Source organism: Cervus canadensis, chromosome 10 (assembly GCF_019320065.1).
Source record: "Cervus canadensis isolate Bull #8, Minnesota chromosome 10, ASM1932006v1, whole genome shotgun sequence".
NCBI lineage: Eukaryota > Metazoa > Chordata > Mammalia > Artiodactyla > Cervidae > Cervus > Cervus canadensis.
The window spans coordinates 41662213-41678353 of NC_057395.1; the positions used below are offsets into that span (position 1 = coordinate 41662213).

The following is a 16141-nucleotide window of genomic DNA, read 5'->3' on the forward strand; positions in this document are numbered from 1 at the left end:
GGTGAAAAAGTTGGCTTCAAGCTCAACATTCAGAAAACTAAGATCACGGCATCTGGTCCCATCACTCCATGGGAAATAGACGGGGAAACAGTGGAAACAGTGTCAGACTTTATGTTTCGGGGCTCCAAAATCACTGCAGATGGTAATTACAGCCATGAAATTAAAAGACGCTTACTCCTTGGAAGGAAAGTTATGACCAACCTAGATGGCATATTAAAAGCAGAGATATTACTTTGCCAACAAAGGTCCATCTAATCAAGCCTATGGTTTTTCCAGTGGTCATGTATGGATGTGAGAGTTGGACTGTGAAGAAAGCTGAGTGCCGAAAAATTGATGCTTTTGAACTGTGGTGTTGGAGAAGACTCTTGAGAGTCCCTTGGACTGCAAGGAGATCCAACCAGTCCATCCTAAAGGAAATCAGTCCTGGGTGGTCATTGGAAGGACTGATGCTGAAGCTGAAACTCCAGTACTTTGGCCACCTCATACAAAGAGTTGACTTATTGGAAAAGACCCTGATGCTGGGAGGGATTAGGGGAAGGAGGGGAAGGGGACGACAGAGGATGAGATGGCTGGATGGCATCACCGACTCGATGGACATGAGTTTGAGTAAACTCTGGGAGTTGGTGATGGACAGAGAGGCCTGGCATGCTGCGATTCATGGGGTCGCAAAGAGTTGGACACGATTGAGTGACTGAATTGAACTGAACTGACAGGGAGAGAACAGAAAATGCTACACTGATCTCTGCCCCCGGCTCCTGGCACAGAGGCCCTAGCTCCCTGCTCACTTCTTTTGAGACCAGAGCTCTGGGCAACTCTGAAGGGGCTCCTGGATGGGGCTGGTCACCAGAAGGACCAAGCAATTGTTGGAAGCTCAGAATTTTCAGTTCTCTCCCTGCCGCCTGCACCACTGTTCCGAGAGGAGACAGGGGCTGGAAATGGCGTTGATAACTGATCATCTCTCCCATGAAGAAGCCACCATAAAAATCCCAACAGCCCTGGGTTTCGGGGAGTGTCTGGGTTGAACACATGGACACTCCAGGATGGTGACACACCCCCATGCACAGCGACAGAAGCCCCCGCACTCAGGACCCCCCCGACCCCAGACCTCACCCCGAGTGTGTCTTCATCCAGCTATCGCCTGTGTCCTTTACCACACTCCTTCCTAAATGGGTAACTGAACCAATGCTTCCCACAGTTCTGTGAGCCACTCTAAAATTCAGTGAACCTGAGGAGGGAGTCCTGGGACCCTGTGATCTGTAGCCAAACGGGACGGAAGTTGCGGGCAACCTGGGGACCAGCTATCTGTGACTGGCAATGAGTGGGGGCGGGAGGGATACAGGCCAGAGAACTTTCCTGTGAGATCCGAGACCACCTCGGGGAGGCAGGGTTGAAAGTGAGTGAAACTGTGACACTGGTATTGCAGAGAATGACTTGGTGATTCAGATCCCCACGCGTTTGGGGAGAAGTGTCATAAATGAAGTGGACAATACGAGATTGTACGAAAGTGAAGGAGGCAGATGGAGGATGGAACTGCTTCCTTTATACACACATACACACAGTAGCAGGCAGGTCTTTACTGAAGCATCCTAGTGTACATTCTACATTTAGTGAAATCTCACATAAAATCACCTCAAAGAAAAAACAAAAGTAAAAAATATGGACACACAGGAAGAAAAGAGGCAGTGTCTTCTCTTCCCTAGAGAGGACATGAACATCACTGAATCATCCATGGCTCCGCTCATACCTGAGTAACCATGTATTTCAACAGTACTTGAAGGAAAAAGCACGTCTGGTCCTCAGCAATCTTCTCCCCTGATACGGCTGGCAGCAGTGGAGTGATTTCTTCTGGATGGATCTTCGCTGCAGAGTGGGAAACAAGGAAAGCTCCTTCACCAAAGTTAAATTTCAAACCGGGCTTTAAAAATGGCCTGTGTTAAAATACACATGCCTATATGGAATCCAGACAAATGGTACTGATGAACCTATTTGCAAGGCCTGGACAGAAGCAGATGGAGAGGAGGGACAGGTGGACATGTGGGGAAGGAGAAGGTGGGACCAACCGAGAGAGCAGGACTGACATATGTACGCTACCATGTGTAAAACAGATAGTAGGATGCCGCCGTAAAGCGCAGGGAGCTCAGCTCGGTGCTGACATGACCAAGAGGGGTGGGATGGGGGGTGGAGTGGGAGAGAGGCTCCAAAGGGAGGGGATATATGTATACTTGTAGCCGATTCACGTTGCTGCATGGCAGAAGCCAATACAACATTGTAAAGCAATTATCCTCCAATTAAAATTTTTTAAGAAGTGCCTCACTTTGCTGTATAGCAGAAGCTAGCATAACACTGTAAATCAGCTCTACTCCAATAAAAATTCTAAAGGGTAAAGTAAGATAAAACAGCAAAATACAATACATGTACCAAGCACTGGAACTGCCCACACCGCAGGTCAGGCCACGTGACCAGGGGACAGATGCCCACAAAGCCACCTCCCTCACTGGACCATTCCTTGCCCCTGAACCTTCTGCTCGGACCATCCCAAGGTCAAATACCTGTCACTGGGCGATACAGTGATCCGCAATGACAAATCAGTGGCCCTGATGGGCAAGTTCCTTGAAAACTCCCTGGGCTCAAAAGATGGCATTAATACTCCCATGAGGCCACCGCTGTCCTTCCATGAACACTGCATGAAAATGCACACCTGGTGACAAAGAGCCTGGACCACCAGGGACTTCCCTGGGGGTCCAGTAGTTGAGAATCTGCCTTCCAATGCAGGGAACATGGGTTCCGCCCCTGGTTGGGGAGGTAAGATCACACACGCCACGGGGCAAAGCTCAAGCAATGAAACTTCTGAGCCCAAGTGCTGCAATGAAGAGCACGCATGCCAAAACGGAGATTCTGTGTGCCACAAATAAGATGCTATGCAGCTGGACCATAAAGAAAGCCAAGCACTGAGGAACTGAGGCTTCTGATCTGTGATGCTGGAGAAGACTCCTGAAAGTCCCTTGGACTGCAAGGAGATCAAACCAGTCAATCCTCAAGGAAATCAACCCTGAACACACTGGAAGGACTGATGCTAAAGCTGAAGCCCCATTACTTTGGCCACTTGATGCAAAGAGCCAATTCACTGGAAAAGACCCTGATCCTGGGAAAGACTGAAGGCAGGAGAAGGGGACAACAAAGGATGAGATGGTTGGATGGCATCACTGACTCGAGGGACATGAGTTTGAGCAAACTCCAGGAGACAGTGAAGGTCAGGGAAGCCAGGCGTGCTGCAGTCCATGGGGACGCAGAGTTGAGCACGACTTCATCAGTTGAATGACAACAACAAGCCAAATAAATAAATATTTTTTAAAAAAGAGCCAAGGGAGCAAATGAACACCCACTTATAAAACAATCGCTGTACAGAAAACAGGCAGCAGTTTGGGATGTGGATTTAAATCTCATGAACAGCAACAAAAGCACTTGCTCCAGCCAGACACACCATGTGTCTCTGCTCCTGCCAACAGCTGTCCCCTCCCTTCCCCTCCTGTTTCCTCCACTCCAGTAAATCTCTCCTGTCATCATTTCATATAAAACAGGCTCCAGTTCTGTCAGTTCAAATGTCTATAAAACAGGAAAATGCAGATTACACCACTCTAATGGCAGAAAGCGAATAAGAACTAAAGAGCCTCTTAATGAGGGTGAACGGGGAGAGTGAAAAAGCTGGCTTAAAGCTCAACATTCAAAAACTAAGATCCTGGAATCCGGTCCCATCACTTCATGGCAAAGAGATGGGGAAAAAATGGAAACGGTGGCAGATTTTATCTACTTGGGCTCCAAAATCACTGCGGAGAGTGGCTATGGCCACAAAATTAAAGACCCTTGCTCCTTAGAAGAAAAGCTATGACAAACCTAGACAGCATATTAAAAAGCAGAGACATCACTTCGCTGACAAAGGTCTATATAGTCAAAGCTGTGGCTTTTCCAGTAGTCATGTATGGATGTGAGAGCTGGACCATATAGAAGGCTGAGGGCCAAAGAATTGATGCTTTTGAACTGTGGTGCTGGAGAAGACTCTTGAGAGTCCCTTGGACTGCAAGGAGATCAAACCAGTCAGTCCTAAAGGAAATCAACCCTGAATATTCACTGGAAGGATTGATGCTGAAGCTGAAGCTCCAATACTTTGGCCACCTGATTCAAAGAGCTGACTCACTGGAAAAGACCCTAACGCTGGGAAAGATTGAGGGCAGGAGGAAAAGAGGGCGACAGAGGATGAGGTGGTTGGATGGCATCATAGACTCAACAGACATGAGTTTGAGCAAACTCAGGGAGATAGTGAAGGACAGGAAAACCTGGCATGCTGCAGTCCTTGGGGGTCGCAAAGAGTCGGACAGGACGTAGAGACTGAACAACAACAATTCCTCTACAGAATCCATTCATGAAACCGAGGTTTCTGTGAGGAAAAGGACAGAATGAGGGATCCCTTATTGCAACGTGGAGGGTAGTTTCCGCCTGTTGGATGGGCCAGCATCACTCACCATCAGCCATGCTGGGGCCAGGGTTGATGAGCGTGTCCAGTGTACAGGGCCCCCTGGACGACATGATGGCGGGGAAGCCCGGCACCAGGCTAGCAAAAATCAGCACCTGCTCTTCTGCACAGTTCGTCTGAAGTGCTTGAAGCCACAGAAGAAACAGCCGGATTCCTTCACATCTTATCTGAAAACAAAACCAAAGGCAGCAAAATGAAACATGCGATCATACTTGTATAAATGTACTGCAGTGCAGCATTGGTTCTGGGGGACAGATCTAGAAGCTCAAAGCATCACTGAAGTCCTGCACCAAGTCCTTCCCTGCGTGACCAGGAAGCAAGGACACTGCAGCCCAGCACGAGGGCCGGAGGGGCTGGGCTCCAGTGCAGCCTCAGCCGCTTTCTAGCTGAGCTGTGAGTGTGGAGGACCACTTAACTTCTCCGTGCCTCACCTCCCCAGTGATGAAGCAGGGGTGATAACAAAGTTTATCACCAAGTGCTCGTATACGGTGAAGTGGATTGGAACTGCCTGGTTCACAGTAACTGCTACCTAAGCATTTCCTAGTAGTTACATTTTGTTCCTTACAGCAACAGTGCCCAGATCATCAATGCTCAATAACTCATGAAAACCATGCAAAGAGAATCTTGCTCCAGATTTACACCGTGCTTTGGACAGAATCTGTTCGGTCACTGCATTATACATAGGTACCATATTCTTGAAAATCAGAACACTTAGAGCTAAAAGGGCCCCAAGGACCTGGCTGAGGGGGACAGGCAGCCTCTGGCTTCCCTATCCTATTCTCCAGATGCCTTCCCCCGGCTCCGAATAGTCGGCATCACCCGTAGAAAAAGCATCAATACAGGCAGATGTGCCCTTTTTCCTTCTCTGCACTTAAAACTTTCAGCTTCAATCCCATTCCTAGAATTCATAAACACAGGTAACTGCATTTTTATATCCCTAAATGGCTGGAAAGGTGATGTCAATAAAAGAGATTAAATAAGCAAAAGAGATGGAGAAAAAAAAAAATGTCAGAGGCAGCTGAAAGATGCAGTGAGCTCTGAATACAGGCAACTGAGAGGCTGCCTGGTGCCCTTTTGGTGACACCAAAGCGGTGCTGATTTCTAAAGAGCCAGGGTTCAAACCAGGCCAGGGTCTGCAGGAAAGTAAGAGGGGAGGAGAGATGGAAGGAAGGAAGGAAGGAGACGAAGGAAGAAAGGAAAGAAGGGAGGAAGGGAAGAAGAGGAGGGAAGGAAGGGGGAGAGGGGATGGATGGAGTGACAGGGAGGGGGGAGGGACAGAGGGAGGAAGGAAGAAAGGGAGGGGGGAGGGATGCGGGGGAAGATGGAGGGAGGGGAGGGAGGGAAAGCTTGGTTGACTCCCCAGAGAAGTCAAATACACCAAGACAGACACCCCATCAACTGTGATCCCCAGAGCCCCTCTAGGCAAGCCCTGGACTCAGCACAGCCCAGCCCTACTCTCCTGCTCACACCTGCCCAGCAGGTAAGTGGTGACTTTGCTGAATACATAATGCGATTCAGCGCCAGACCAAAAAAAAAAAAAAAGTCAGGGCTCTATGTATATCGAACCGAATTATATCAAATTTAACAAGAGGAAGGTTTTTAGACACTTTGATAAAGTCTCCAACTTTTTATGTTAACTGCGTTTAAAGTGAAGTGAAGTCAAAGTCACTCAGTCATGCCCGACTCTTTGCAACCCCGTGGACTATACAGTCCATGGAATTCTCCAGGCCAGAATACCAGAGTGGGTAGCTGTTCCCCTCTCCAGGGGATCTTCCTAACCCAGGGATTGAACCCAGGTCTCCCACATTGCAGGCAGATTCTTTACCAGCTGAGCCACCAGGGAAGCCCAAGAATACTGGAGTGGGTAGCCTATCCCTTCTCCAGGGGATCTTCCCCACCCAGGAATCGAACCGGGGTCTCCTGCATTGCAGATGGATTCTTTGCCAACTGAGCTATTAAGATAATTAAATATAAATAAGGTCAATAATAAACAGAAGATAACAACCTGATAAGTTTTAGCTATAAGACCATTAATTAAAATAGAAAGGAGAAAATACAGAACAATCGTGAAACTATAGGAAGTTCATCTCTTTTTTTTTTTTTCAACAAGAGAGCATGAACCTATACAGTTTGAGTGGTCAGGGCTGTTTAAACTAATATAAACCCAAAATATATTAGCTTATTAAAGGTACACACATAAACTAAATAGCTATGAGTGAATTATCATCCATAAAATATACATCCTGGTTTTTCTTGCTACTTATGTTTCAGGGTCATAAGTATTATTCCGGTATTAAACAGTATACTGTCATTTTAAAAGGCACAGTCATTTAAAATAAGCCAATTTTAACCTAAATTATAAGATCAATCTGTTGCTGCTGAAAAAAAGAATAATAAACATTCAAGAATAAGGTTCTGCTGCCCTTTTTCTCTACAAGCATGCTCAAAAATAGCAAAAAATAATTCAGAGACAACTACAGTTTTTAACAAGATTACTGTGGTGTATAGAATCAGAAACATTCGCTCTGAGGCTTAGGGAGGACCTGGTTCAACCCCTTCTCTTTCCAACAACGAAGCTAAAGCAGTCAGCACCTCAGCTGAATAGCAGAATCAAAATCAGGGTTCCAACCTCCAGTCCCAAGCCACTTTCTCCTGATAAGGTTGAAAATGTCTACCACAGTAAATTATGATGTAAGAACAAAAACTCCAACAATATTTGTCATATCATTTCTCAATAAAAAACTTAAACTAAGTTAAATGGATTTTAAAGAACTTTTTTAAAAAATGGCCTAATGCTGTCACTTTATGGTATGAATAAGTTTAAAAGTAATGAAAAAAGTCATTACATTTGCATCTAAAATAAATACCTTAATAGAATTTCCAGTGTGTAGAAGCTTCTTTAAAGTTGAGCCTGAAAGTTTAAAACAATGAATTAGAAATGGAATATATGAATGCATATTTAAGATCTATTTTTTAAAGATCTATTTTTAGTTTTAGAAAGAAAAAAAATGTGCTTATACCATTTTTCAAACATAAAAGGAAGAAGGCTGACCTTCAGAAGCAAAGCAATGTCACAGAGAGATGTTTTCAGGATAAAAGCATTTTAAGTATGAACTTCTCCAAATTCTTTTAAAAGAGTCAAAATGATTGATAGTAAGCTAACCTAAATGCCCACAGTGGATTGATTATGCGAAACTGTCTCTGTCAGGCACAAAATGAATGACTTTTTTAAATCTCTAAAGGAAAACATAATATAAAACTACCGCTCACAAAACATTTTTACAAGAACGTTTTACGAATATTCAGGACAGCATGCCGCTCTGCTTGCAATGACAACCACATTTATGGGTTCAGTCCATCGATAAATCACCTTGCAGAGCACCTGGGTCATTGTCGAGGAGAGGGACTCAAAGTTTGGTCAGAACTACTTCAGCCAAGAGCAAAACCACGGAGCGCAGCCTATGGGGCGAGAAGGCTCCCTCAGGAGGATGGAGATGAGTACCTGTGACTCTCTAGATGTGTCCATGCCTTTAGCATGGAGATGGCTTGGCAATCCCACCTCAGTATCACATGTGGGCCCTAAATGAGATCTCAACCTCAAAAAGGAAATAATCTTTTAAAATGAGAATATACTGGAAGTCTTAATCTTTTCTTCCAATTTTTTGAGAAAAAAAATTATTTAGATTTCCTGATGGAGAGTTTTGTGTAATATTTTAAAACTGGATATCACTTTCCAACACCAACGTAGTTCGAAGAAATAGTCAGTGCCTTGACAGTTGCTGCAGGTCATATCTATGTGGACATGCGTGTGCACTAAGTCACTTTGGTTGTATCCGACTCTTTGCGACCCCATGGATTGTAGCCCGCCAGGCTCCCGCGTTCATGAGATTCTCCAGGCAAGAATACTGGAGTCGGTTGCCATGCCGTCCTCCAGGAGATCTTCCCGACCCAGGGATGGAACCTGCGTCTCTTACATCTCCTGCACTGGCAGGTGGGTTTTTCATCACTAGCACCACCTGGGAAGCCCCATCTACGTGGACAGATTCATGAATGTCAGCTAAATGCATGCACTTTAGGAATTCATTAGCCAGAAGGAAATTACTGGATTTCTGAAGGAACCTTGTCTGACTGCTGTAACACCTAACGCTGGGCTCAGTGGGAACTCACCACTGTCGTGACTAGGCTGCAGCATTAGATTACCAATGATTTGTGTTTAAATGAGGAAGTGCCTGCTTCCCTCTACTGCTATCACCAAAGCACTTCCAGTGATCTGGGGTCCAGAGTCAGCACTGCCTGGGTGGGGCTCTTAGAGCTGAGACTCAAGTGCCTATGCTCACAGGACTATCTCTCCCACACCCAACCGCCAACTGGTCCTCACCCCTCGCCTCCCTGTTCATCCACTCTTGGACAAAGTCCATTCTGCTCCAGTTTACTTTTTGCTTCATGATGCCTTGGGGGACCTGGTGATGCTTGGCAGGTCCAGCAGACACCTCACCTCCCAGGAGACTGGGGATAAAGTCTACACAGACAGCTCTCTTCCAAGACATCTGAAAAATCCACCGTCTTACAACACATTCTTGGAAACACCTTCTCCAGTCATTGTGTGTGACCACTGGGGATTGTCAGTCCTTCCCCATCTTAAATGAGCATTTTTATTTTAAACTTTCAGCCTACCCATAGTTGCCTGTATCCACTCTTCACTGCACAGGGAGGGGTAAATACATATAAAAAGGACAGACTTTACAAAGAGACACAGGGAATCTCTGCTCATTATCTGTCAATAGTCCCCTGCTTTTTTAAATGATCCTGTTAATTTGTTATAGCCCAAAAGAAAACTAATACATATTTGATCTATTCCATCCTGTCGTATTCAGAAACTCTCAGAACTCTTTTTAAATAAGAACAACATTATAAAGAAAAATGTGTGCAGTGTAGGCACATACCAGAGGGTTTCAACATGAGAACTGGTGAAGAGGATCTGAGATCCTTCCCTGGCCACATTAGGTACTTCTTTGTTTTTTATTTATTTGGCTGCACCAGGTCTTAGCTGTGGCATGCAGGAACTATAGTTGAATCATTAGAAGTCTTAGTTGCAGCTTGTGGGATCTAGTTCCCTGACCAGGGATTGAACCTGGGCCCCCTGCAGTGGGAGTTCAGAGTCTCAGCCACTGGACTTCCAGGGAAGTTCCCACATTAGGTATTTCTTAAAGACCCTAAGTTCACAGAGATATTTATACTTTTACTTTACCATTACAAAATCTATGTCATTCTAACTTCAAAAAGTTTCTGTCTACATATCATTCCTATTTGGATGTTTACTCCTCATTCAAACTATAAATATCCCCAACCCCATCACTGCATGTGTCTTTTCAACCCTACTGATTGCTACTAGATTGACTCACATGTAAAAAGAACAAATGGGTACACTACAGTAGTTGAAAAATACTTAAAAATTAGAAAGCTCAATATTGAAAGATGAAAAAGTATTAAAACTCACGCTAGCTTAAATGTTTATCACACAGAATGTACTGTAATTTTACTTTCCTGACTTTAATGGAAGTAAATTAATCGCTGTTTTCAAAAATCTACTTCTTGGCTTATCTCATTTTCGACTGCAAGACTTTCAGTGCTTCAAAATCTCTTCCAATGAAGCGGCAATCCTTAAAAGTCTTTAAAAGATACTCAAAAGATAACAAAGACATTTTGAATCTAACATTAACATTATAAAATTCTTCTTTATTTTTAATTAAAAAAACAAAAAAACAAAAAACACCTCCCTGTGTGTGTGCGCATCATGCCTCAAACCAATGAACAAGCAACAGCAGTATGACAGCAGAGGAAGGGTAAGAATGTGGAGAAACACCAAGAGGGTGGTGCACAAGATCTGCTCAAAGTGCCAGGAGGACAAAGGCACAGACCTTCCGGCACGGAAACGTCTAAGGACAGGGCAGCAGCAGTCCACTGGGGGAAACTGACATTAACAACAACTTTCTCAGAACGAATCAAGGACCTCAATGTGAAACACACAGCTACACCATCTCTAGGAGAAAACACAGATCTTCTGCGATCTTGGGTTAGGCAAAGATTCATCAGACAAGATACCAAAAGCAAAATTCATAAAAGTAAGATTGATACCCTGGACTTCATCAAAATTAATAACATCTACTCCCTGAAGTTAAGCTATTATGACTGAAAAGACAAACCAGAGATGGGAAGAAAATATTTCCAAATCATATGTTTGATTAAAACACTTATGACCAAAATATGTGAAGAGCTCTTAGAATTCAGTATTAGGATGAAAAACACCCTCAATCTGAAAAAACAGGCAACAGATTCATAGATATACTTCACCAAGAAATACAGCTGGCAAATAGCACGTGAAAAGACGCTAAAGATCATTTAGTCATTAGAGAAATGCAAATTACAACCACAAGGAGATACCACTACCACTGAAATTAAAACTCAGATCATACGAAGTGTTGATGAGAACGTGGTGTAACCGGAACTCTCACACCACTAGCAGGAATGTAAAATGGTACAAACACTTTGTTAAACATATGTCTTTATATGACGTAGCCATTTCATTCTCAAAGATTGGAAAACAGGTGTCCACACAAAGACTTGCATGCAAATGTTTACAGTAGCTTTATGTGTAGCCAAATACTATTAACAGAAACAACCCAAAGGCCCATCATCAAATGATAAACTATGGTATCTCCATTCAATGGAATACAGTACAACTCAGAAGTTAAAAGGAATGGACTATTAATATCTGCGCCAACACAGATGAATCTCAAAATAATTATATTGAGTGAGAGAAGCCAAACAAAACGGGAATACACTGCATGATTCTATTTCCATAAGACTCTAAAAAATCAAGCTATAAGGCCAAAAAGCAGATTGGTGTTTGCAGATCAGGGGACTAAGGGGTATGCTAGGGAAGGGTGGGAGGGCTCAGGAGGAAATTCTTGGCAGTGATGGCTATGTTTATCATCGTGACGGCATCCATGGCTGCACAGGTGTAGACCTGTGATTAGACTTATCAGAGAATATATATTAAGTATGTACAATTTGTTGTATGTCAATGATAGTCCAAAAAAAGTGGTTCTTTAAAAAAGAAAAAAAAAACCAGCAGTTAGTCTGAAAATGATTGAGTGAGAGATCAGCGGGACGGAGGCTGTGGTTAGAGATGTGTGTCATGACAAGGGTCGGATGAGAATCAGGAAGCCACGGAGGGTGAGGGGTCAAGGGGCTGATGGGTAACTTACCAGAAAGGAAAAGGACTGGGAGAGAGTAAAGCCATTGAAAAAGAAACCAAGTGGGCAAAAGATCAGAGGACACGCCGGCAACAAGGAAGGGACAAGGTGGCATTGTCAAGAGAGAGGTTTCCGTACAGAGGGTGGTGGATGAGGTCTGGACTTGGTCTTGCAGGAAAAAAAAAGACCACGATCTCATCCCTGTCCTCTGAGGGAGATAGAATAGTCAGAGAAAACCTGGGTTTAAGCAGTCTAGGAGACTGCAGGGCTGTTCCTTAACCCAAGAAGAGGGCTTCCAGAGGGCAGAGGGGTGATGGGCAAAAGACCCTGGGAGGGCACCGCGTGAGCTGACATGGCATCAGGCCCAGCCAGCCCCTGGCGGGCAGGCTGCACACAGGTCCCCGGAGTTGGCTCAGCCTGGTCGCGATGCACCCTGAGGGGGTCCTGGTGTGAAGTGCACGGGGAGTCCCCAATCCCTCAGGAAGAGTGGGCTCTGGGGTGGCCTGACTGGGGTTGGGGGAACCAGGAGGGCTTGTCAGACTCAGACTCCTGAGGAGTGAGCCATAGAAACTATGAGAGATGAGCCTCAGAGGGTGTGTTCCTCTCCCAGGCAAATGTGAGGCCACTGGGTAGCCCGGGGGCGTCACCAGCACAGGGATAATCTTAAAAAGTCATCAGCAGATCTGCAGTTTAGTTATGTACCTGGTTTTTATACTATCTACAAGCAAAATCTAGTTGAACAAACTAGATTCAATGACTCATATATAAAATCCCTGCACAAAATTTTGGCCATGTGTGAACATTCACTGATTGAGCCTACATCTTTAAAGCCCAGAGGGTATTTTTTAAAAATATTTATTTATTTTTGGCTGTGCTAGGTCTTCATTATGGTGGGCAAGAGGTATAGAGAGGTGTAAAAAATATGCGCTTTCTCTCTCTCTCTCTCTATATATATATATAGAATTACAAATCCACAATCACTTAATGGTGATTTTACTAGAAGAAATATACATTAATTAAAAATTTTTGTAATTGTTCTTACCTATACTCTGGTAATGCCATCGAAAGAAAATTCGTTCAGGTAGAAACTGCAATATTTTCTATAAAAAAAAATGAAAATTAATAAGATGCAAACAGAAAATAAACAACAAATGAATGAAGTTACACATTTTCATGACAGCCCATAGTACATGCTATAGATCTATATATCTCTATATAGAGGGCTTCCCTGATAGCTCAAGTGGTAAAGAATCCATCTATGATGCAGGAGATGCAAGTGACGTCGGTTGGATCTCTGGGTCGGAAAGATCCCCTGGAGAAGGAAATGGCAACCTGCTCCAGTGTTCTTGCCTGGGAAATGCCTTGGACAGAGGAGACTGGCGGGCTACAGTCCATGGGGTTGCAAAGAGTCAGACATGACTGAGCATGCAAGCATGCAGCATCTCTATATAGATGTATTTCAGAAAAGGAAAAAAAAAAACTTTGTAATAGCATAAATTTCACTTTATCTTGGACCCCTATGAAACAGTCTCTTTCACTTGCCCCAAGCAAGCTTCCTTCCCTGAACGTTTTAAAGAGATTACTACCCCAACTTAAATTCTCCCCAAAAGAAAGAAAAGGGAAAAAAATAACTGAAGGGATCACTGTAATTATATTACAGCCATTGCTTAAATAGAACAAGAATAACCTGTCAAATGCCAGATTCTCTAGGTTTTCTCTTTTTCACCTTCCACTTCCCATTTCCATTAAAATCACCACCTGTCTCCAGACAAGAAACAGAACTGGGAAGAAAGATGAACAAAGAGGATGAGACCTTACTCCATGGAATAAGGAAATGGAACTGGGGGCAAGGATTTCTTGAAATTAAGAGCTAAAAATTAGTTTTAGGATAGTAGTTATGACCCTCTCTCCTCCCACCATCCCTGGTAGATATAACAAAGAACCTTTACTTCTTCTGATTCTGATGTAATTTTTATTAAATGAAAGATTCTTTAAATTCTACAGTATCTCACAATTTTCAAAAGTTTCACACACAGGATTTCATATAATCCCATAATAACTTCCCCTCCGTCCCACGAGCTCCCATATTGCACCTCCCCTCTTCCCTTTCCCCACTGGTAACCACTAATTTGTTCAATAATCTATGAGTCTGCTTCTTTTTTCATTCACTAGTTCATTATATTTTTTAGATTTCACATATAAGTGATGTCACACAGTATGTGCCTTGTCTGACTTATTTCACTTAGCATAATGTTCCCCAAGTCCATCCATGTTGCTGCAAATAGCAATATTTCATTCTTTTTATGGCTGAGTAGTATGCCACTGTGTTTGATGGGAGGGTGTGTATGTATGTATGAGTATTTATATATATATACCCACCATCTGTCAGTGGACATTTAGCTTGCTTCCATACACTGGCAATTGTAAATAGTGCTGTTTTCTTTTCTGATTCTTTAACTCATACTTTGTCTTTTATTGAAAACTTTACTACAGGGTGTGTGCATGTGCTCAGTCATGTCTGACTTTTTGTGACCCCATGGACCACAGCCTGCCAGGTTTCTCTGTCCATGGGATTCTCCAGGCAAGAGTACTGCAGTGGGTTGCCATTTCCTACTCCATCTACAGAGGCTAGGTTCAATATGTTTGATAACAAATGAATAATGATCCTTATAGGCTGAGTTCTCTGGGGAACAGGCCCTGCGTACAGTTAGGAGTGCCAGTGGTTTACTGGGGAGTAGCCTCTGTGAAGGAGAAATGAGGAAACAGAGGAGCCCCAGACCCCCACTCAGAGTGTATGGCCCCACAGGAGCCCGGGAGCAGATGGCCTGTTGAAGGAGCCCATGTGCCTGAGGACGGCCAGGCCCCCACACCGCAGCCTCAGTGGGTCACTGGCTGGGGACGGGACGGGAAGAACGTGGTGGTGGCTGGAAGCTGAGGACGGCAGCCTTCCAGCCAGGCTGGAGGAGATGTGAGCTGTGCATCTGTCTGTCTGATACAGCCGTCTTCCAGTGACTACTCAGAACATTTTCATCGTATCAAGAGGCTGAAGTCCTAACAGAAATGACCCTCCTACTTCTGCTGGCTTTGTTTCTCATCAGCTGGCTGAGGCCTCACGGGGAGGGGAGCCCAGCATCGTCTCCTCTTTTCATCTAGCCCTTTCTCTCCCCAGCTGAGGGAACAGCAGCAACTGGGTGTCCTCTTGAGTCAGGCTTTCTCCTCCAAGGGGATTTGGCATCCCACCTACATTCCTGACCAGGGATCGAACCCACGACCCTTTCACTGGACGTGCAGAGTCTTAGCCACTGGACCACCAGGGAAGTTCCTCCAGGATCCTCTTCTGGTGCCATCTTGCCACTTAATCTAAAAATTTCATACAGCAGATGCTGAGAAAATTACTCTCAAGAGTCAGGGTAGAGCTTATCTCAGACAAGATGAATGCCTGGCATGCCCACAGGCTCCTCAGATCTTCTCTGTCATCGGGAAACCATCTGGCACTGAATTGTGCTTTTCAACCTTTCAAAATACAGATAATAGATGGCTCTTCTTGACTTAGGTTTCCCTCCTTAGTAGGCAAAAAAGAAAAAAATGTCTTTTTTTTGTTGCTGCTGTTAACTTTATTTTTTCCCCTTTATGTTTTTACATTCTAATTGGAGGATAACTGCTTTACAATATTGTGCTGGCTTCTGCCATACATCAAAATATAAAGAAAGACAGAGACTACAGCAAAACGGTGTGCAAGGAGTGCTAGAATGCTGCTGGTGGGCCACAAGTAGTCTCCAACTTGTTCCGAGGTCAGGCCTGACATCATCACCACTTCCAGATAAAAGATCTCAGATTTTCAAAATGGATGGACTTGAAAGATACTCAAAAATCAACTCAGTAAGGTTTGGATAAGAAATACCATGCCAAATATCTGAGCTACTAAGAATATTCCCAAACAGACATAATATTACACAACTCAAAGCTGAAATCACCCACAGTGATTTTCTGCACTCAAATATAGCAAGAGTCATTTCTTATGCATTGAAGCCTGTGAGGTCAATAAAAACAAAGCCCCACACAACTATTTGTGTCTAAATGCTAAGCCTGTCCCTCAGAAAGTCCCAGATGAGGCCTACATCTGTGGAGGCCAATACACCATGGCATTGCTGCTTCAGCCAGTATTCTAAGCTACACGACTGCGGATGCCACAGAAGCTATTGACATCTTGTTTGCAGTTTCACTGGAGAGTAAAATTTTTAAAAATGCAGGAAAGCCACACAGCGTGAATAAATATTACTTTTCTGAAAGGCACATGGCTGTAGTTAATGCTTGGTGCTCAGCTGCATCTGTATGGTAATCCAACACAGCACACTCG

At 44.1% G+C, this 16141-nt stretch overlaps 1 protein-coding gene across 5 annotated transcripts in view; it reads right to left on the reverse strand.

Annotated features, from left to right (window-relative positions):
• The window catches only part of RALGAPA2 (Ral GTPase activating protein catalytic subunit alpha 2), a 294158-nt gene that overhangs the window by 234082 nt on the left and 43935 nt on the right, over positions 1-16141 (reverse strand). For all 5 annotated transcript variants that reach the window (XM_043478794.1, XM_043478793.1, XM_043478797.1 and 2 more), the window contains exons 4-7: positions 12827-12884; positions 7396-7439; positions 4518-4695; positions 1745-1860 (exon numbers count right to left, since the gene is read on the reverse strand). In XM_043478794.1, the coding sequence (XP_043334729.1) occupies positions 1745-1860; positions 4518-4695; positions 7396-7439; positions 12827-12884 (396 nt within the window). The remainder of the gene's footprint in view (positions 1-1744; positions 1861-4517; positions 4696-7395; positions 7440-12826; positions 12885-16141) is intronic.